The sequence below is a fragment of the Chenopodium album genome, chromosome 27 (genome assembly GCF_948465745.1).
Source record: "Chenopodium album chromosome 27, dcCheAlbu1.1, whole genome shotgun sequence".
NCBI classification, from domain to species: Eukaryota; Viridiplantae; Streptophyta; class Magnoliopsida; order Caryophyllales; family Amaranthaceae; genus Chenopodium; species Chenopodium album.
The window spans coordinates 24,227,793-24,249,438 of record NC_137860.1 but is presented as its reverse complement, the minus strand read 5'-3'; the positions used below and the strand labels follow the sequence as shown (position 1 = coordinate 24,249,438).

The following is a 21,646-nucleotide window of genomic DNA, read 5'->3' as shown; positions in this document are numbered from 1 at the left end:
GGTATGCTAATCATTTAATTTTTTTATAATCATATGGCTGCTGCTGCATGCTTCTACGCTATTGCTTCTATGCTCCTGATGCTGCTGCTATGCTCTACACCACTGCTGTTCGACTCTCGCTGCTGCTAATCTGCTCTATGCTAATCTGCTTCTGTGTTGCTGTGCTGCTACTGTGCAGCCACTTTGTTTGTAACCTTATATTTTATTTTATTTTTTTGGACAAAAATTGTAATATTACATCATTTTTTAATAAAAATATGTAAGTTTATGTATATGTTAGTGTTTATACATCAATTTAAGTGAAAAAAAATGCAAAAAAAAAATTTTTTTTTTTTATTTTTTTTTGCCATTATTGGCACCGGTTTTGAACAGGAACCGGTGCCAATAAACCTGACCTAAAAAAGCGCCAAGGGTTATTGCCACCGGTTAACCGGTGGCCAAATTAATTAATACCACCGGTTAACCGGTGGCAATTAATTAATTTGCCACCGGTTTTGAACCGGTGGCCTTTTGTCCTAGGTTTTGCCACCCCCCCACTGGCCACCGGTTCAAAATCGGTGGCAAAGGGGGGTTTTGAACCGGTGGCCAACCCCTTTTTTCGCCTAGTGGAAAAATGTATATTTCTTGGTTATAGCTTGAAATCCAAATCTTATAGGCTTTACAATCCAATAAGTGGCAAAATCATTATCAGTCGTGATGTGTTATTTAACGAGTCTGCTAGTTGGTCCTGGAGTTCTGATCACGCAGGAAAGCAGGTTCCTTTTATTGATGATGGTGAAGCTCCTGCGAGTGTTGTACCTGATGCTACACATGAAGGGGACAATAACACTACTCCTCCAGCAAGTCCAAGCTCACAATCTGACAAAAACACAACCTCATCACCAGAGAGTACACCAGAATCTCGACGGAGGTTTCGTTCACTCAGAGAATTATATGAGACAACTAACTTTGCTCTCTCAGTGTCAGATCCTATTTACTATGATGATGCTGCACAGGAACAAATATGGCAAGATGCAATGACAGAAGAAATGAGGTGCATAGAGAAGAACAAAACATGGGAGCTAGTTGATCTTCCGGAAGGAAAACATGCAATCGGGTTGAAATGGGTGTTCCGTACCAAGTATCAAGCTGATGGAAGTGTGCAAAAACACAAAGCTCGTTTAGTGGCTAAAGGCTAGGCACAAGAGCAAGGTGTTGACTATGATGAGATGTTCTCTCCTGTGGCTCGTTTTGAAACTATAAGAACATTTCTTGCCTTAGCTGCTCAACTTGGTTGGCCTGTTTTTCAGTTTGATGTAAAGTCGGCTTTCCTAAATGGAGAGTTGAAGGAGGAAGTTTTTGTTGCTTAACCTGAAGGCTTTGTTGTTCAAAATAAGGAAAACAAAGTCTATAGGTTGCGGAAGGTATTGTATGGCCTTAAACAAGCCCCGCGTGCATGGTATAAAAAAATTGATTCTTATTTTTTGGAGAATGGTTTTGAAAGAAGTGAAAATGAGCCTACACTTTATTTGAAGAAGAAGGGTAATGCTGATTTTCTGGTTGTCTGTTTGTACGTTGATGATATGATCTATATGGGGTCTTGTGAATCAATTGTTGCTGAATTTAAGTGTAGTATGATGAAGAAATTTGAGATGTCAGACATGGGGTTATTGCATTATTTTCTCGGATTAGAGTTGAAGCAAGAAGCTGATGGCATTTTTTTATCTCAAAAAAAATTTGCAGAAGACCTTCTGAAAAGATTCCAGATGACAGGGTGCACTCCAGCATGTACTCCTATGAATATTAATGAGAAATTATGTGCTAATGATGATACAGGTGCAGCAAATGCAAAGCTATACAGAAGCATGGTAGGTGGTTTGAACTATCTATCTCACACAAGACCGGACATTGCATATTCAGTTGGTCTTGTCTCTCGATTTATGCATAGTCCAACAAAGTATCATCTTGGAGCTGTGAAAAGAATATTTCACTACATAGCGGGTACATCCGAGTATGGAATCTGGTATACGAAGGTTGATAAAATGAAGCTAGTCGGCTATTGTGACAGTGATTGGGCTGGTTCCATTTATGACAGAAAAAGCACGTCTGGCTATGTCTTCACTCTTGGGTCTGGAGTTATTTCTTGGTCATCAAAAAAACAAAGTACAGTGGCTTTATCTTCATCTGAAGCAGAGTATGCAGCCATAACTTCAGCAGCATATCAAGCAATCTGGCTAAGAAGATTGTTAGCAGACTTCCTTCAAGAGCAACAAGGTGCTACTGAGTTATACAGTGACAACAAAATCAGCAATCAATCTGACGAAAAATGCAGTTTTCCACAGTCGTACGAAGCATATTGACATCCGACACCACTTCATTCGCGACTTAGTAGCAAAAGGTGATATTGAAGTGAAATTCTGTAGTACAAATCAACAGGTAGCAGACATACTTACTAAGTCACTTGCTTCCATGAAACAAGAATACTTCAGATTGCAAATGGGAGTATGCAACTTTGAATCAAGGGGTTATGTTGGATAATTAGTGGAAGTAGTGCTTCAAAGTTGACTATTTGACTTTGCTTTAATTTAGGATTAATAAGTTAGTGGTTTTTTATTTGTTAGGAATCCTAAGAATTACTTCCTAAGTATTAGCATAGCAGTAAGTTTCGTGGGTTATGCTCCCACTTTATTTTCCTTTATTTTAGTTGAATTTAGTTTTTTTGTTGCCTATATAAAGGCCCCTTTATTTCTTAATTAAGTTACTTTTCCTCTTTTATTTTCTATCTGATCAAGCAGTGATGATGATGGCCCTAAGTTGGTTTCTGATTTGTTTGATGAGAATGGTTGGAAGCTTGATACGTTGAATATAGCCTTTTTTCTGAGTGGGAAGTCGATGCTATTTGCAGAATTCCTGTCATGAAGTTTGCGACCATGAATCAATGGTCTTGGTACCATACAAAAAATGGGGAATTTAGTGTGAGAAGTGCCTACTTCACTGCATGAACTGAAAGCGAGGAAAAATGCTGAAGTCTCCATGTCAGCTCAGCAATATGAAAGCATCTGGAAGAAGGTGTGGGATGCTGGTGTCCTACCAAAAATAAAAAATTTTGCTTGGAAGGTCCTTCATGATGGGGTCCTAGTTAGAGCAAACGTGAAGCAAAGAGGTAGGAGTGTGGATGAAATGTGTCCTATGTGTTGTATTGAGCCTGGGACCCTTCTTCATGCATTGTTTAAGTGTAGAAATGCTCAATCGCTCTGGTATGCTTCCCCCTGAGACTTGATACTAGCACTTGTAATATGTTTTCCTGTAAAGAGTCTCAGTTCTTTAGAGAAAATTCACTCTGATAAGCTTTGGTGGAGCATGTTTTGGTCACTGTTATGGGGTTTGTGGATGAAAAGGAACGCTTGGGTTTTTGATAAAAGAGACTTGAGGATTGTGAGGTTATTAGAAAGGTTGTTGGTATTGTCGGGGACTATGAGAAAGCTATTGAGTCAGCTGCTGTTTCTATCTCCCCCCTGCTGTGAGTGTACAATCTTGGCAGCCTCCTTCTTTGGGCAATTACAAAGTGAATTCCGATGCTGCGGTTTTCGAAGGTGGTAGAATTGAGTTGGGAGGTGTTATGAGGGGTCGAGTGGGAGACCCTATGGCTTCCACTTGTGTAATGATGCCGGGTAATGGTGATGTGGGCGTGGCAGAAGCATTGGCTGCTAGGCACGTCATCAGCATTGCGGTGGAGGCTGGCTTTCTGCAAATCGAACTCGAGACGGACAACCTGAAGCTCTTCAAATATCATGAGAAGGAAACTAAGGAAGCAAGTTTTTTTGGCCATATAGTTTATGATATTCTGGAAATTGCAAAATGTTGAAACTTCATTAAATTTTCCCACATTAGCAGAAAAAGGTAACAAGGTGGCTCATTGCCTTGCTCGCCTTAGTAGATGTTATGGGGATTTAAGGGTGTGGATTGAGGAAGTTCCTCGAGAAGCACTTTGCCATGTACTTGCTGATGCTACCACTTCTAGTTAATAAAAGTCTCTGATTTCTGTAAAAAAAAAAAAAATATAAGGAAAATTTGCGAATTGCAGCCATTTAAAGTTCGTATTTCGCAAATTGCAGCCATTTAAAAAAAATTGCAAATTGCAGCCCAAAAGTTCGTATAAATTGTAAATTGCAGCCCAATTCAACTTTTTCATCGATTTACATGTCGAAAAATTTTCGGTTAAGGTTTTAGGGGCCATTTTATTCCTTAAGGTTCCGAATTGAGCTTGGAATTAGCAAAAAAATAACGTAAGTCCATTCAACGTTATTGATACTGTATTCAACATTCTCTTGAATAACGATGGTCCATTCAACGTTGGATTATCCAATACTTAAAGTCAAATACCCCACATTTATAGTCAACCCTTTGGATCTCCCCTAAATATGTCAAGGTTAACGCGAATCAACGAAATTTTATTTTTGGGTGTTACAACCCCTTAAATACTCGAGCTTTGAACATAGAAATTGCATAAATTAGACAGATAAGGCTTTGAGTTTCATTGATCAAGGACCTCAAGTATGGAATCCTAATAAAGATTACTTCCTAGATGAACCCTAGTTCATGCCATAAAAGTTCAATTTTTTTTTTGTTTTGCAAACTTAAAACAAAAAACATTGAAACTTAGTAGATTTGGACCCTTGAATTTACCGATTATGCACGAGGCTTATTTCAAACTTGATATGAGAATGCCAAAATTTGATATAAAAATATATAAATCTAATGTAAATATATAATGAAGTTAAAAATTGGCATTAGAATGTATCTGAAATTAAAAAATTTAGATTTGATGTAAATTAGTCAAAAAGTGATATTAAAATATCAAAATCTGATAAAGCTAGAAGTCAAAATTTAATGTAAAAAAATATCAAATTATGATTTTTATAAGTCAATTTAATATTAGAATGTCAAAATCTTGTTTAAAAAAACCCTAAAATTTGATGTAAAATCTTCTAAGGCCCCGTTCTCTTCACCTTAATTTTGTTGAACTGAAATTATTTTTACTGAACTGAAATTATTTTTGCTGAACTTAAATTATTTTTACTGAACTTAAATTAATTTTACTAAACTGAAATTATTTCTATTATAATTCTTCTTTAAAATAACTGAGTTTTATTGAACTAGACTTATTTTTAATGAACTGAAATTAATTTTTACTGAACTGAACTTATTTTTACTGAAATGAAATTTTTTTTACTTAATATTATTTTTTTTAAGGTGAAAAGAACAGGGCCTAAATATGATATGGAATAAACAAAACCTGTTTAAAAAAATCAAACTCTAATGCTGATACCATAAATTAGACTCACTATGAGCTCGACCTCACACAATACCTTATTTTTCCTAAATAATTATCCAATGTACTTGTTAAGTTGTTTTTATAATTTTGGTCACATATAATTATGTATATATCAGGAAAAAACATAATCAATTTGGATCTTATTAGATTCATATTGTTATGAATTTTCAATATATCAATCAACTTTGTATAATTTTTACTAATATAAGGTCAAAAATTAATGGTCAAAGTAGCTTAGTGCAATGGAGACCACATAAAATGCAAGGGAGTAGCACTTATGGAAACAGAGGGAGTAGAAAAAATCTTACTTACTACATAAACACTAATTAAGTAATTAAGACAAAGGAGAATGTTTGTATATTAAGGGCATGATTTGAAGTGAACTAAACTGATTGGAGCTGAACTGAACTGAACTAAATAGAGCTGAAATGAATAATTTATGAGAGAAAGAAATTAAGAGCTGAACTAAACAAAGATAAACTGAACTAAACTGATCTGAAATTAAGCTGAAGAGAACATGCCCTAATTGTAGGCAAATATATGAATAAACCAACAGTGTGTTCGGCAAAATATAGCTATGAAGGTTAAGCCAGGGCTGTACACAGTTTGGTCAAAACTGTAACCAAACCAAACCGTATTTTAGTGGTTGGTTTCGAATTTTTTGTAAATACGGTTTACGATTTGGAATGGTTTTTCAAAAATTATAAACCAAACCAATCCGTAAACCAATGAACCGTATTTAATATTTATATAATTTTTAAATATAAAAATTAATTATTATATATTATAAAAAATATTTTTAAAAAAAAACATGAAAAAAAAGACTATACATGCAGTAAACTCAATACTTCAATAACCATAGGTCATATTTTGCTGCCAATTTGTTGTTGTTGTTGCCAAATATTATCCAAATTGTTGTTGCTGCCAAATATTAATGACTATAATCTAGTATGAATTAATTTTTATTTTTTTGACAAATGTATTATGAATTTATGATTGTTATGTATTATTTTTATTATGTGTTAGCACTTGATTAGTTGATTGTTATTTTTATTATAACTTTGTAGTACAATTTAATCTCTTTGGACTAATTATTCAAACTTTATTATGAATTAGGGCATGTTCTGATTGACTGAACTTAATATTTTATGAGATAAGGAAATTAAGATAAGAACTGAACTGAACTGAACTTATTTGAACTGAAAATAGCCTAAAGAGAACGGGCCTTTAATGAAGTATTATTTGACAATATTTTGAAAAAAAATGTCGTTCCATCATAAATCGCAAACCAAACCGTATTTGGTTTGGTTTGGTTTCTATACTAATTAATATGGTTTGGTTTGGTTTGAAAAATTGACCAAAATTCAAACCGCACCAAACCAGACCATGTTCACCCCTAGTGAAAGTAGTTGTTAGTTTTGTAGGTAGTTTTTAGTTGTCAACAAGCTGTTAGTTGTGAAGATAATAATTTAGGTATGATAGTTCGATAAAGTAGCAGTTGACTAGCTGTTACATATAAAAATCAATATTTTGTTTTTAAAATATAGATTAAATTTTCAACAGCTATCTCAAAAGTTACCTCTAACTTTAAAAGCTAATATAACTTTTCATAAAAGCTACCTTCACGGCTCCACCACTAATAGCTACTCTAACCACTACTTTGCCAAACACTCACAGAGTGGTCTAACCAAGTCAAACCACTAAAAGCTACTCAAACACTAGCACCAAATACGCCCTGAGAGATCCTGTTAAAAGGTAAGTCAATGAAAGAAAAAAAATGAATAAACATGTAAAATCAAATCTTATTTTGTAATATGTTGGAATATTCTCGATATTACATCTAACTATAGTCAAATTTGTGAATAAAAAATTGTATCAGGACAAACTATTATAATTATTTTCAAGTCGAGAGAGCTTTCTTTTTCTTCTTTAGAAATATTTGATCATAATAATGTACACATCAAAAATTCAAAAGTAGATAATTCAAGTCACCTATAGAAAGTTGTCAAGTTAAGTACTTTGTACTTAAATAGTCAACAAATTAAATAGGTTGGCGCCAATAACATCAAAGAAGGAGCACAATGAAAATTTCAAAGACCAAATATTAGTGGCGGGTAATAGGATTGAAAATAAAACAGATTTCCCGCCTCTTACTATTATTATGCTTTGTGTAACTAATTTTTGGCACGTTTTCAAATGACTTGCATCACATTTGCATGTTTTATTATGGTATTGACTCGGACGATCCCATAATATAACTCGGTGTGACATACTAAACTCGGTTTGGGTCCCTTCTTATTTTTCTATACTTATTTTGTATGTAAATCAACCGGTCCAACTGTTTTAGGCAAAAAAAACTTCACATTCTTTGTTTCAAATTTTCAATATTTGATTATAAATTACTCTCTCTGTATCTAAATAAATGCATTATTTAGCTGGTGCACATACTTGATAGTTAATAATACCTTATATTGTGCATGCAATAAAATTATAAAAAATAATAGAGTGCAAATATGCATCTTGACAGTCCAACTAAAGTTAACATGATAACATTTGATTTTTAGATTTTAGTAAAAGAATTAAGCCTAGTAAGTGAATAATGTAAAAGTTAAGGGTCCGTTTGGCATCGCTGTAGTTTTCTGTTTTTTGGTTTTTTGTTTTTTAAAAGTGTATTACGTACATATGTTACATAATGGATAAAAAAATATTTAGACTTATTAAAATCATGATAATTTTGAAAACTGACAACAAAAAAGGTGAAAACACCTTTTTCTTGTTTCCTGTTTTTGGTTTTTAGTTTTCAAAAAAACAGGAAACTAAAAACCAAAAATGATGCCAAACAAGCCCTAAAGTTTCCTTTAAAAAAATTGTAAAAGTTAAAGTAATGCACTTATTCAAATGTAGAGGAATGACTTTTTTGTGTGAATTGAATGAGTTACAAGAGCAATACAAATTTATAAATTTAAGATGGGGTATTTTGATCATGTAACTTGTTTTACAAAGGCTTTTAGCTTAATCGCTAGGTCAAGACCTCATTGGTTGATTCAATGACATTTTTGCACATTTCAATTTGTAGTGCAATACATAACACTGGTTTTTCTATTCATCATAAAGTATTTAATAACAATTTGTGTGATACATATGCTTCCTCTATTTTTCAGTTGCATATGGCAGACTGGCAGTGATGTATTCACATACTTTATTTTGACCTTTATTGGTAACCTAATCTCATATGAATAAATTTTTATTCTCTTGCTTTTTTTTTTTATTAATTTTCTTGCTTAAACTTGTTTTTTTGTCTAATTGGCCGATTTGAAATAAAAAATGAATAATAACATCATGAAATAAGTGAATTAATCAGGGTCATTGAGGGTAGGAATAGGATCATGAAATAAGTGAATTAATCAAGGTTATTAATAATATCATGTTATATATGATACTCCATCAGTCCATTTGTCTATCATTATAAGTTTTTCCTATTTGTATAGTGATTATCCCATGAAAAAGTCAAAATAGAAAATAACCGTAGACACATTAATTACATTCCATAGAAAGACCATGACACAAATGCATTCTCACATTAGTTACTCAAATTATATTTGTTGAGGCCAATTAGCTTGTGTGTGCAAATCAGTCATCAAATTATAACTCATTGCCAGAATTGGTCAACACTACATCTCATATGGAAAACTATGTTGAACAACTTTTTAGAGTCACTAGGGTGGCTAGCGCGCCATAGCTAGCCTTGTTCGGGAAGTTTTTTAAAATTGTTGGTTACATTAATGCATGAAGAAAAATATGTATACAATAATTTAGGGATATAAATGTCCGCACACTATTTTAATTTAAATACTTAAAATTAAAAAGCAATCAACATTAATAAAGGCAAAAAAACAATTAACATAAATGAATGCATAATAAAAACTTGTACATATTAATTAGGGAGAACATGTATGCATATTTTGAAAGGTATAAGTGGCAGCACACTATTAATAAGAGTAATTTAAGTAAATATGTAAATGCATATTTTTAAGGGTATAATTGGCAGCACACTATTCATAAGAGTAGTTTTAATTTATACTTTTTATTTTTACAAGGTAGGGAGGTAGGGATATGGATGAACATATTTACAAAACTCTTATAACTTTATAAGCTATTTGAATCATCTATTTTACAATACCAAAAAGCTGATTTACTATTGTTTAGTTTTCTTTTAGTTGCTTGTTGTAAAAAAAAAGGGAAAAAAAAAGCTGATCTAGCCAATCCGTTCAGTTCAGCTCCAATCAGTTCAGTTCAACTCATAATTTTCTTCTCTCATAAAATATTCATTTCAACTTTATTTAGTTCAGTTCAACTCCAACCAGTCTAGTTCATTTTAGTTCAGCTCCAATCAATTCAGGGCCTGTTCACATTTACTAAACTGAGCTGAACTGAACTGAACTGATTGGAGTTGAACTGAACTGAACTGATTGGAACTGAACTGAGCTGAAATGAATATTTTATGTGAGAGGGAAATTAAGAGCTGAACTGAACTGATTGAAACTGAACTGAACTGAACTGATTAGAGCTGAACTGAACTGAACTGAAATTAAGTAAATGTGAATAGGCCCTCAGTTTAATTCAGTTTAGTTTAGTTAAGCTCAGTTCAGTAAATGTAAATAGACCCTTAATTGTTCCAAAATAATCTAATTTGAATCATCTATTTTTCAAATACTATACCAAAAACACTAATTTGATTGCTCCAAAATTTAAAATCTCATCATTCATTTATTTCCATATAAGACTGTATAAGACTAGAGATTATAAAAAGTTAACAGTGTGAAACTATATCTACTTAGACGACAGGTCATATCATAATTTTTTTTTTTGGGAAAATATCATAATTTTCTTTATATATAAATAAAAATCTATAATGGAGAACTAAATAACTAATCAAGGAATCGGAATTCCAAAAGTGGAACACATGCAATAGTTAAATAAGGAGTAATAGAGTCATACTAGGCTAGCACGATTTATATAAAACCTATTTATAATTTAATAATTTATATTGTTTTAGTTGTAATGTAGAAGTTTCTAATATTTAAATTTCAAAAATGTTAAATGTGGTAGCTCTACAAAAAAAAAAAAAAAAAAAAAAAAAAAAAAAAAAAAAAAAATTGACATCATCATTAGAGAGCGACATGTGGGTAGTGGTAATTGTCAATATTTTTTGTTTTTTGTTTTAGTAATAGTTAATAGATATGATACTCCTTAGTTTTTAAACATTAGAAATAATACTAAGGTTGAAAGCTCTATTTGATTTACATACTAAATATTACTACTTTATTTGAATCTATTTTTTTTTTTTGAAGAATTATTTGAATCTATTTTATTTTGTCTGAACAAATTTCCAAACCTATTTTATTTGATATTATTTTCCTAAAACTTATTTCATCTGATATAATTTTGTCTAAACTAATTTATTCCCTAAAAAAAAACTCTTAATAAAAAATAGGATAAAATAAACAAGCTAGTAGCCTAGTACAAGTAGTAGATTTGATGTTTTCAAAAAAAAAAAAAAAATAGTAGATTTGATGATGTGAGCCATTAGCCGGGTCGATTCGATAAGATTGAGTGAGTTGCCGAGTCAACCAGGAAATCACAACTCACAACTCAGTGTAAAAATAAAAAAGAGAGTCCAAATTCAAAGTAGTGTCTTCAAAAAAAAAAAAAAAAATTAGGGCTAAAAAATTTCCACAGAGTCCTTCCTACTTCACACCACCTTTCTCTCTCTACAATTCCCTTTATCTTTCTCTTTCTCTCTCTTCCCAATCAATCCTTCAATGGCGGTTTTCGACATCTAGTCAACAACAACATCAAGGTATGCCCCCCTCTTTTTTCGAAACCACGTTTTCTTCGTCACAACAACTGTTTTTTTTTTTTTTTTTTTTTCCTTTTTTGCTGAATTTTTCATCTACTATTTTTTGTTGTTGTTTTCCTGAATTTGTGCTTAATTTTGGTTGAATTTGATTGCTTTTTCGTGTTTCAGGATCTGTTGGATCCGAATCGATTTATAGTGTAATTCGATTAAAAGGGTCGATTTTGAATTTGTGTTTGAAACCCTAGATTGTGTTAGGGATTGGGATTATTGGGATGGAATGTTCAGGGGGTAAGCCGAGGGGTCGGCCGAGAAAGAGGAGAAGGGGAGATGGGCAAAATGGGGAGAATGTTGATGGTGAAGGAAATGTGCAGGATATGGTGGAAAATAGTAATGGTGATAATGAAGGGGAGGATGGTAAGAATGCCGGGAATTTTCGTAAACGAGGCCGGCCTCCGAAGAGGCGGGCCGTCGAGGTTAAAGGGGATGCAGTGGTTGGGCGTTATGTATTGAAGGATTTTGAGGGTAATGGTGTGTTTTTAGGTAAGATTGTTTCTTATGATTCTGGGTTGTATAGGGTTGATTATGAAGATGGGGATTTCGAGGATTTGGATAGTGGGGAATTGCGTGAGTTTTTGATTGGGGATGAGCGGCAGAAGTTTGTGGGTGAATTGTTGGAGAGGAAAAAGAAATTGGATGAGAATGTTGCCCAAAAACTTGATGTGAAATCGAAAACAGATGAGAATGTTGCTCAAAAAACAGGTGGAAAGTCAAAAACTGATCGTAAAGTTGCTCGTAAAAGTGGTCGTAAAAAGGAGGATGTTAGGAAGGTGGTAGATGAATCGGGGAAGGCAAGTGTGGCAGAGCCAGTTGATATTATTGACAAGCCGGATTCTGTAAATATGATGAATGATACAGAGAAGGTTGAGGTGCCAACATCAAGTGGGCGCCTTGATGAGGAGGTTGGCGGGAGTGAAGTGGATGATGATGATGACGACGATGTTTCTGATTCTTCTAGTGATTCGTGTGAATATGGTCAGGGTTGGGACACCAGGGCAGAGACTGAGATCCCTGACATCCCCCCTCCAGAATTGCCCCCATCTTCTGGGTCAGTTGGTGTGCCAGAGGAATATGTGTCACATCTTTTTTCAGTTTATGGGTTTCTTCGCTCGTTTAGCATTCGCTTGTTTTTGAGCCCCTTCACTCTGGATGATCTCGTTGGTTGTCTTCGATGCACTGTTCCAAACACATTATTGGATGCTATTCATGTTGCTCTCTTGAAGGCCTTGAAACGACATCTTGAAGCGCAAGCTTCTGATGGATCGGAGCTTGCATCAAAATGCCTGAGGTAATGTATATTGCTATATTGCTCCACATGCTGACCTATCATTCTGTTTAACTTCACTATTATTTCCAAAAGCACAGAGTTACATTAATTCATTTATACTGGAGGTCTGTATAATTGTTTGGAGGTCAATTTGTTAGATGAACTAGATTAGTCTCATGCAATGCACAATTTACAAAATTAATTGAGATTTTATTTTAAGGTAAAACTTGCTACTCGGTTGCAAGGTAAGCTATAAAAACACATCTGTAAGATTAAAATATACTCGTATGAGCAAGTGGCAATTTGATCTAAGGATAGATTTCTTTTAGACAAAAAACATGAACATATAAACTTTTAGCTAAATATTGAATAATTATGGGTAGTTTGAATGTGTGTTTAAATAATTCTGAAGAGATTATCATAATTAGTGCTCTGTAATTTTTCTTTTTCAAAAAATAGAACCTAATCAGTTATGAGGGAAAAAGATGACATCATTTGTGCATTTAGGCGGGAAAATTTTACATAGTTAAGCGACACATGTACAATTTTACAAGAAAGTGATGTCAATGGTTTTTATTTTAGTTATAGTTATAAATTATTTACTTGCCCTCCATGCATCGTCTCATACTGTTATATCTAATTCTTTCTGCAGATGCATTGACTGGGGTTTGCTTGATATCTTGACTTGGTCAGTTTACTTGGTTCATTATTTGATGGGAATGGGGCATTTGGATCGAAAAGAGTGGAAAGGTTTTTACATTGATGCCTTGCAGAAAGATTATTGTACCTTGTCTATTGGGACAAAGTTGATGGTTCTACAGATTTTGTGTGATGATGCTCTTGTTGCTGAAGAAATAAGGGCAGATATTGATGAGCGGGAGGAATCTGAAGTTGGGATTGATTTTGATGGGATTTTATCAAATCCTCTTGAGAATGGGCCTAGGAAGGTGTATCCCAGATCTGCCAAAACTTCCATTAGCAAGAACAGGGAAAATGTCGATCCGGAGGCAGAAACTAGTATTTCGTTTGGATCTAATTCTATGACTGTGAAGGGCAAGGATCAAGATACCAAGCCTGATAGCATTAATGAGGATGTAAATGGGGATGAGTGCCGGCTTTGTGGAATGGACGGATTTTTGCTTTGCTGTGATGGCTGCCCTTCAGCTTATCACTCTCGATGTATAGGTGTGAACAAGTTATCTATACCTGATGGGAACTGGTTTTGTCCTGAATGTAAAATTAGCAGGCTCAGTCCACCCATCACAATGAAAACATCATTGAGAGGAGCTGAAATTTTTGGTGTCGATCCATATGGACAGCTGTTCTTGGGTACTTGCAATCACTTGATGGTGTAGGTTTTTAGCTCCCCATAGCTCATCATATCTCTACATGATTTCCTTATTGTTTTTGAAATTTAACAAAAGACTGAAGTGTTAATGGATTCTGATATACTTTAAACTTTTTCGTGGTTGACATAATTAGTAACAATAGACATGTACAAGTGTGAAGATGTGAAATTTGTATATGGTATATATAACTAGTATTAAGAACGTATGTGAGGAAAGATTTGTGGTATGAGTATTCTGTAAATTCCTAATAATTAGATTTGTATTTATTGTTGGAGAATAGAAGTATTTTAATTAATCAATACTAATAAATTTGAATAAGGAAAGCAGAATATTTAGATTTGCGGCATTGTCAATATAGTTGTTATGCAGCTGAATAAATTTGGCGTAATATCCGCTCTTTCATTCTTTACTTACGTCATTTCTTTTCGGCATACATATATGTAAACTAATGTTGTCTTTCCTTTTTTTGGAAATCTACTATTGCAGGCTGAAAGTCTCCTTAAAGGCATCGTCGTTTGTCAGATACTACAATTGTAATGATATTCCTAATGTTGTAGCATCCCTTTGTTCATCGGAGTATCATGCAGTTTCTTACTCAGGCATCTGTCAGGCAATATTGAAGTACTGGGAACTGCCGCAGGTTTGGTTTCCAGCTCTTATAAGTAGTCAACCAACCCTGACTTTGGAAAAGAAAGATGGCGACTTCGTGTTGCTTATTGATGAGACTGGAAATCAGGCTCTTAACAAGGGTGAACTTGAAAACTATGCCAGTTTTGTAGGGGAACGTGCTTTAAATTCTGTGTCTGAATTAAGCAATGAAAAGTGTGCTTTTACACCTGTTTGCGATGATGTTTCATTGGGTGCTTCGGTACAAAAAGATATTTCTGTGCCAAAAATGGATGGTGTTGCAATGAATGAGCTTTCAACTATGCCCAACAAGGTTTTTGAGCATGCTGAGCTTCATTGCTCATCACAGCAAGGGCTTGCTGATGGATCTATTAAGACGGGAATTTCATCGGTCACCTATGGGTACAACAGCAGTAGTGCAGGGCTGAAGAATGGTGTTTGTCTGCCTGGAAATGTTAATTTGCACGGAAATGAAGATCGTAATCAATCTGGTGGCAGAGTAGTTCAGCGACCGAAGGATAATTGCTTATACATTGGATCTGTTTTTAAACCTCTTGCGTACATAAATCATTATGTGCACGGAAACTTTGCGGCATCTGCTGCTGCTAATTTTGCGGCGCTTTCATCTGATGAAAATCAATCTTCTGAACTTCATGCATCCGATCCCAGGAAAGTCATGTCTGCTAAAGTTACGCTGCAGGCAAAAGCTTTCTCTTCTGCAGCTGCTCGGTTTTTCTGGCCTAGTACCGAAAAAAAATTATTTGAAATTCCAAGAGAGCGCTGTAGTTGGTGTCTTAACTGCAAAGCCACTGGCTGTAGCAGAAAGGCTTGCTTACTAAATCAAGCTGTACTGAATGCTACACGAGCAGCAATGAAATTCTGCTCTGGCCTTAGGCTGGTGAAAAATGTAGAGGGTGGCCTTTATGGTATAGCAGCATATACCTTGTACTTGGAAGAAAGCCTGCGCGGGTTAATAGTTGGACCATTTCATAGTGCAAGTTATGAAAAACTGTGGCGTAAGAAAGTTGAGCAGGCTTCTACCTGCAGTGAAATGAAATCTCTTTTGCTTGAAGTAAGTTTGTCTTTCAAATTTGCATCTATAACTTTTTTCTTTTTTATCTGCTAATGATAACGATAATGAAACTTTAAGGCCCGCCTTTGTTTTTAGTTTGTGGCTTGGATCAAGCTTAGTATTTTTTCAATTGCCATATTTTCCCTTAAAATCCATTATGTGTTGTAGGTTACAAACACACTCACTATTTAATTTTGCTTTTTAAAGACTCCACATCTTATTAGGCTTTGTGAAGAGGGAGAAACAATAGGAAACATCTATGGTTCAATTTTTAGCAACAGGATTTCTGTGAGGTGCCACTAAATTGTCAAAAACTGTATACTCCCTCCTTCCCATCATTTGGTGCCTGTATTCCTTTTTGGGTGTCCCAAAATATTGTGCTTGTACCTCTACTGTAATTCAATTACCTTTTGTTAACGTTTCCCGTATTAAATAACCCTACGTTTCCCCATATTTCGTGGCACTATTTGTTTTTTCATCCTTCCCATATAAATTCTCATATATTTCAAGTTTTTATTAAATGCCATTATTTAGTATTCACCTTTCCCTTACAAATACCCCTACATTTAAGAATACTACACACTTCCTTTAGGCACCACTATCCTTAATATCCGTGAAAACTGAGAATCGGGCACTATATTATTGGTTGGAGTAATTACATGGATTTTGATACGTTAATGCATTCATGAATTTCCAAATAGATTTTACACTTAGCATTTACAACGGTTTTGTAGTTTCTGCTTCCGGTGCTATTCAGGAGCGTTATACCTAAATATATTTAGTATTAAATCTTTTCTATCTTCTCGTTTGGGAGAAAAAGCAAAATAAAGTGAAATTTATGAATAAATTGTCAAATTAATCCTGTTATGGAATTGATGTCTTGACTTGATTTTGTCTTGTTCTTTTACATTATATTATATATATAATATATATATATATATATATATATATATATATCTACCATTACTCATGAGACCTTATGTTTTGTTTTGTGACTGTAGCTCGAGGAAAACCTCTGCATCAATGCACTCTCTTCAGATTGGACTAAGCTAGTAGATAGTTGGATGGATGAATCATCTGTGTCTCAAAGCGCTTGTGCAACTGCGTCGATACAGAAACGAGGTCCCGGGAAACGTAGGAAGCATCTTGCTACAGCTGAAATTACAACGGAGGACTCTAATGACAGTTTGCATGATATAAACTGGAGGAGTGGAAAGCTATCAAAGCTTGTATTCCAGAGAGCAACACTTCCTCGTTCAGTCCTTAGGAAAGTGGCTCGTCAAGGTATTATTATACCTTTTCAAGTACAAATTGCTCATTTAGGGTTCGTTTGGCATTGCTGTGGTTTTTTGTTTTTTGGTTTTTTGTTATATAAAAGTATATGATATATGCCACATAATGAATCAAAAATTATATAAACTTATTAAAATCATAATATTTTTGAAAACTGGCAACAAAAAAGTGGAAACTCCTTTTTCTTGTTTCCTGTTTTTGGTTTTTAGTTTTGAAAAAAACAGAAAACTGAAAACCAAAAATGATGCCAAACAAGCCCTTAGTTTTTGGGTTTTCTGATTTTAAGCATTATTAAGGAGAGTTATTCAGACAGATCTCTAATGCTAATTTGACTCACTCTTTAGGCGGTTCAAGGCGGATTTCAGGAATATATTATACAGAAGGATCCGACGTTCCTAAGAGAAGCAGACAATATTTATGGAGAGCAGCTGTTGAGATGTCTATGAATGCATCAGGGCTTGCACTCCAGGTCACTCATCTTTAATATTTTGTACATAATAATTATTGCTCTTTTTAAATTACTCCTGAAAGTAGTTGTCACATTGTTTGAACCTGCCATTTAATAGCTTGATTTTACTGAAATTGTCTTTTTAACAGGTTGCTCTATCCACCTCTCTTTTTTTTTTAAATTTTTTTTTTTTAATTGTGTGTGTGGGTGTTGGGGGGGGGGGGTGTTATCTTGACTTCTGGAGAATTTATATTGTAAACACCTGTTATTTTATGAAACGTAACTCCTTTTTTCCAGACATTCTATAAAAACATGTGACAATTACTTCCTGACGAAGATAGAATAATGTCATAGTATTTCACAATTAACTTTCCTTTGTAGTTCAATAAGCTGAAATAAATGACATCTACAGGTGAGATATTTAGATTATCATATAAAGTGGACTGATCTTCTTCGTCCCGAGCAAAATCTTCAGGATGGGAAGGGTCCAGAAACAGAAGCCTTTGCTTTTAGAAATGCCCGGGTCTGTGGCAAGAAGATTGTGGAAAATAAGATTTTGTACGGAGTAGTCTTTGGACATCAGAAACATCTTTCTTCTCGCCTCTTGAAGAGCATTATTGAGAAAGAAGAAACCGAAGATGGAAAGGAAAAATATTGGTTTATTGAAACACGGATTCCTTTGTATCTGATTAAAGAGTATGAGGAAAATGCAGAGAAAACTTGTCTGCCACCTTCGAAGAAACCTGATCGTTATACCAAACATCAAAAGAGACAACTGAAAGCTTCTCGTAAGAGAGCTGTATTTCTCTATCTTACACGAAAGAGAGATGACTTGCAAATGTGTTTTTGTGCGTCTTGTCACCGAGATGTTTTACTTGGGTAAGCTTCCTCACTTCACTTAACTGTCTATTGACATTTTAAGGTTGTTTTTGACAGGCTCTAGTATACTGATGATAAGTTATCTGTTGTGGTTTCAGGGTTTCTGTTGTGTGCAGTGCTTGTGAAGGTAAGCTATGTTGAGCTGTTTTCTTGTTTTAGGTCTCAATATTGTCAATTTTCCTTGTTTGTTGTCATTTGTCATTTCAAGGTCACACATGATTTAACCCGTCATTTTGTACTTTTAGATTTATAAGGCATTGTCTCTTACAATGTCACCATGTAGCACTCCTCTTTTTATAACAAAAATGCGCCTCATTGTATATTACATGTCATGGCAATTGGTGTAGCTTGAGATTGCGCCTTCTTGTCGATCTCTTGTCGCCCTCATACTGAAACTTAAATTGAGTTAAAAATTCCATGCACCTTTGACAGTTTGACACTATTATTCCTAATCCATGCCACAAAGAGTTGTCTATTTCATGACAAACAATATAAAATGCACTCTTTGATGTCTATGAATGACTGACTCAATTAAAGCACTAAACCCTTTTGACTTCCTCATAGTTATATTGTTATTGCTATTGTTCTGATGCTTTTGACTGTGATTTCTTTGTTCAGGTTTTTGCCACAAGGGATGTACCATAAGCTCAACTGTCCTAACAAATGATGATGTTGAATTCGTAACCACTTGCAAGCAGTGTTCTTCTGGCAAACCTCTTACTCTAAACAATGGCACTGTTGAATCGCCAACAAGTCCTTTAGTGGTGCAGGGGCATGAGTATCAGAATTCTGCCACCGTTGCTAAAAGTGCAAAGCTGAAACATCATCAGAATTCTATGACTCTCTCCAAAAGTTCAAAGGCTAAAACTAATGGCAAAGTACTGCCACCTGTTGGAACTTTGGAGACTGACAAGAAACCTGCTTCATCTGATTCTAGTTTGTCTAAGAATCGAAAACGACAACAGCACTGGGGTCTCATCTGGAAGAAGAAGTCTGTAGATGGTGCTGGATCTGAATTTCGGTCTAATAATATTCTTTTCAGGGGCGCTTATGGTATGAATTCAGTAGGCCCAGAGTGTCAATTGTGTCAGAAGCCATATACTCCACATTTGATGTACATCCGTTGTGAATCATGCCAAAGTAAGCTTCTGAAGGCTCTCTTTTCTTTGCAGCCCCCCCCCCCCCCTCCCTCCCTCTCTCTCTCTCTCTCTCTCTCTGTCTCTCTCTCTCTCTCTCTCTCTAAATGTAAAAATCTATAATGAAGTGCTTTTGCAGATTGGCACCATGCTGATGCTGTTGAACTTGACGAGTCGAAACTTTCCAATGTGCTGGGATATAAGTGTTGCCGTTGTCGCAGAATTAAGACTCCAACGTGCCCATACGCAGACAAAAAGCCGCAGATAAAGAAAATACTCATTAAAGGTCCGAAGGAAGAGACGGTGCTAGCCGATTCTGTTTCCGAAGCCTTTTCAGAGCAAGCTGAATCGGTACCTTCAACTCCAATGTCTCTGATGGAGGATGATGTTTTCATTCCAGTGGATGATCCACTTCTTATGTCTGTTTCAAAAGTTGAACAAATACCTGAGCCACAAGAAGAATTGCAGTTTGACTGGAACGCTCCTTTTGGGCCAGGCCCCCAAAAGCTTCCGGTCAGAAGGCATATAAAGAATGAGAGGGATGATGATGGGCTTATCTGGAATGATTATCCTGTTGTACAGCCACCTACATCCGATGAGACAAAAACCATTTCCAATTTTCATTCTGAGTGGGATGTCCCTAATGGTAGTTTTGAAGATGGAACAGCATTGGACTATGAGAACTTCAACTATGAAAACACTGATTATGAACCACAAACCTACTTCTCTTTTACAGAGTTGTTAGAGGCTGATGATGGAAATCAGTTGGAAGGAGTTGATATGTCTGGAGATGCCTGGGAGGATTTGCAATGTGAATATTCTCAGAGCGGATTCCCAGAGCATTATGAAATGGAGCCCGTTATTGATCATGTACCAGCCACATGTATGGAATCTGCAACAGCTGTTAGCTGTAATATCTGCTCACAACCAACACCGGCTCCTGATCTTGCCTGTCATACATGTGGTTTACAGATTCACAGCCAATGCTCACCTTTGGAAGAAGTCTCTCAGGGTGACAGCTGGAGGTGCGGTAATTGCAGGGGATGGTGTTGATTATCAAGGTCTCCTAGAGATGCAGATTTTTGATCCAGTTCTTGCTTCTTTTTTGGGGCACTAGGAAGCTGGACGGATGGCAGAATTTCCAACGTCAGTAGGTGTCCAATTGGAAATTTTTGCTCAATACTGTTTTTGGGGTTGATGTGAATGCTTGTGCTCTGATAGATCATATGTCACTCAATAGATCCTCAGCCGGCTGTTGTCTTCCTGGTTATAACTCATTACTCTTCTGATGATAGTGGGCAGGCTTTTATACATGGATGTTCTAAGGGATTTTGGTGTGTTACTCTTGAAATGTGGGCCTCTCTCGATAGAGCAAACAGGAGATAGAGAGGGGTCGGGGTGTGGGGAGGTGGGTCGGGTGGGGAATGGGTTGCACTAATTGTTAGCTTAGATTTTTGGCTCTCCTGGAGGTGGGGTGTTGGGTGATGCCTAATGTTAATCTATACTCAAAGATAAGCTTGTTTTTGGTGTGCTTATCTTGCTTGAGTTACTTGTGTAATATGATCATGGAAAATCACAAGTAATTTTTTTGCTAATGACATCTGAGATTCTGTTTGGATTAATTATATCACTGTATTCTTGAGTGATACTGTGATATTACACCAAATCGAGCAATTGAGTTTTTACTCACATCATCTTTGTTATAATAGTGTTTCTTGTAAAAAATTGTACCCAGTTAATGTACTCTTAATTATAGAAGTGAGTAGGTGTAAGAAATCGGCACAGATAAATAGGTGGGTGAATATGAAAATAAATAAATAAATAAATAAATAAATTAAGTACTGGGATGAAGCTGCAATGGAGTCAAATGGTTAAAATTTGTTTGCTAAAACATACGGAGTATAGAATAAATAGTACAAATAGATACACTATAGTTAAGTCTAAGAGTTCTTTCCCCCAAAAAAAAAAAAAAAAAAAAAAGTCTAAGAGTTAAATCAGTTAAGTCCTCCACACCAATTCCAGTTTATGGGTTTTAGTAAACATTTGAGCAAGCAGTTTAAAAAATTTTCAAACTCTTGATCCCATATTAGCTTGTATTTTCTTTCTCTTCCTTTCTGTTTTTATGTGAGACTAAAAAATTGTAATATTAAAAAATCCCCTATAATGGTGAGCTCTTTCATCTTTTATTGAGATCCCCAATAAGTTATCAATTAATTCTGAATTAAGTTCACAAGAAGCCTTCTACAATCATTCAGTTTATTTTTGTCGAAAAATGGTTATGTCAAGGAGAGCTGATAAATACAAACGGAGTTTGTTCTAGAAATATTGAATAGCAACCGGAGTT

At 35.0% G+C, this 21,646-nt stretch overlaps 1 protein-coding gene across 1 annotated transcript; it reads left to right on the top strand.

The window, feature by feature from the left end:
- Positions 1–10,999: 10,999 nt before the first annotated feature.
- On the top strand, positions 11,000–20,987 carry LOC145619230 (DDT domain-containing protein PTM-like). Its single transcript, XM_081673877.1, has 10 exons — positions 11,000–11,174; positions 11,343–12,519; positions 13,151–13,849; positions 14,334–15,546; positions 16,548–16,830; positions 17,184–17,308; positions 17,700–18,166; positions 18,265–18,293; positions 18,785–19,306; positions 19,442–20,987. The coding sequence occupies exons 2-10, from the start codon at positions 11,447–11,449 to the stop codon at positions 20,353–20,355; spliced, it is 5,325 nt and encodes a 1,774-aa protein (XP_081530003.1). The 5' UTR covers positions 11,000–11,174; positions 11,343–11,446; the 3' UTR covers positions 20,356–20,987.
- Positions 20,988–21,646: the final 659 nt, after the last annotated feature.

Coding starts and splice junctions, on each gene's coding strand:
- LOC145619230 (XM_081673877.1), top strand. CDS start 11,447: ATGGAATGTTCAGGGGGTAAGCCGAGGGGTCGGCCGAGAAAGAGGAGA. Junction 17,309..17,699: donor CATCAGGGCTTGCACTCCAG/GTCACTCATCTT, acceptor TGACATCTACAG/GTGAGATATTTAGATTATCA. Junction 18,167..18,264: donor CACCGAGATGTTTTACTTGG/GTAAGCTTCCTC, acceptor TTGTGGTTTCAG/GGTTTCTGTTGTGTGCAGTG.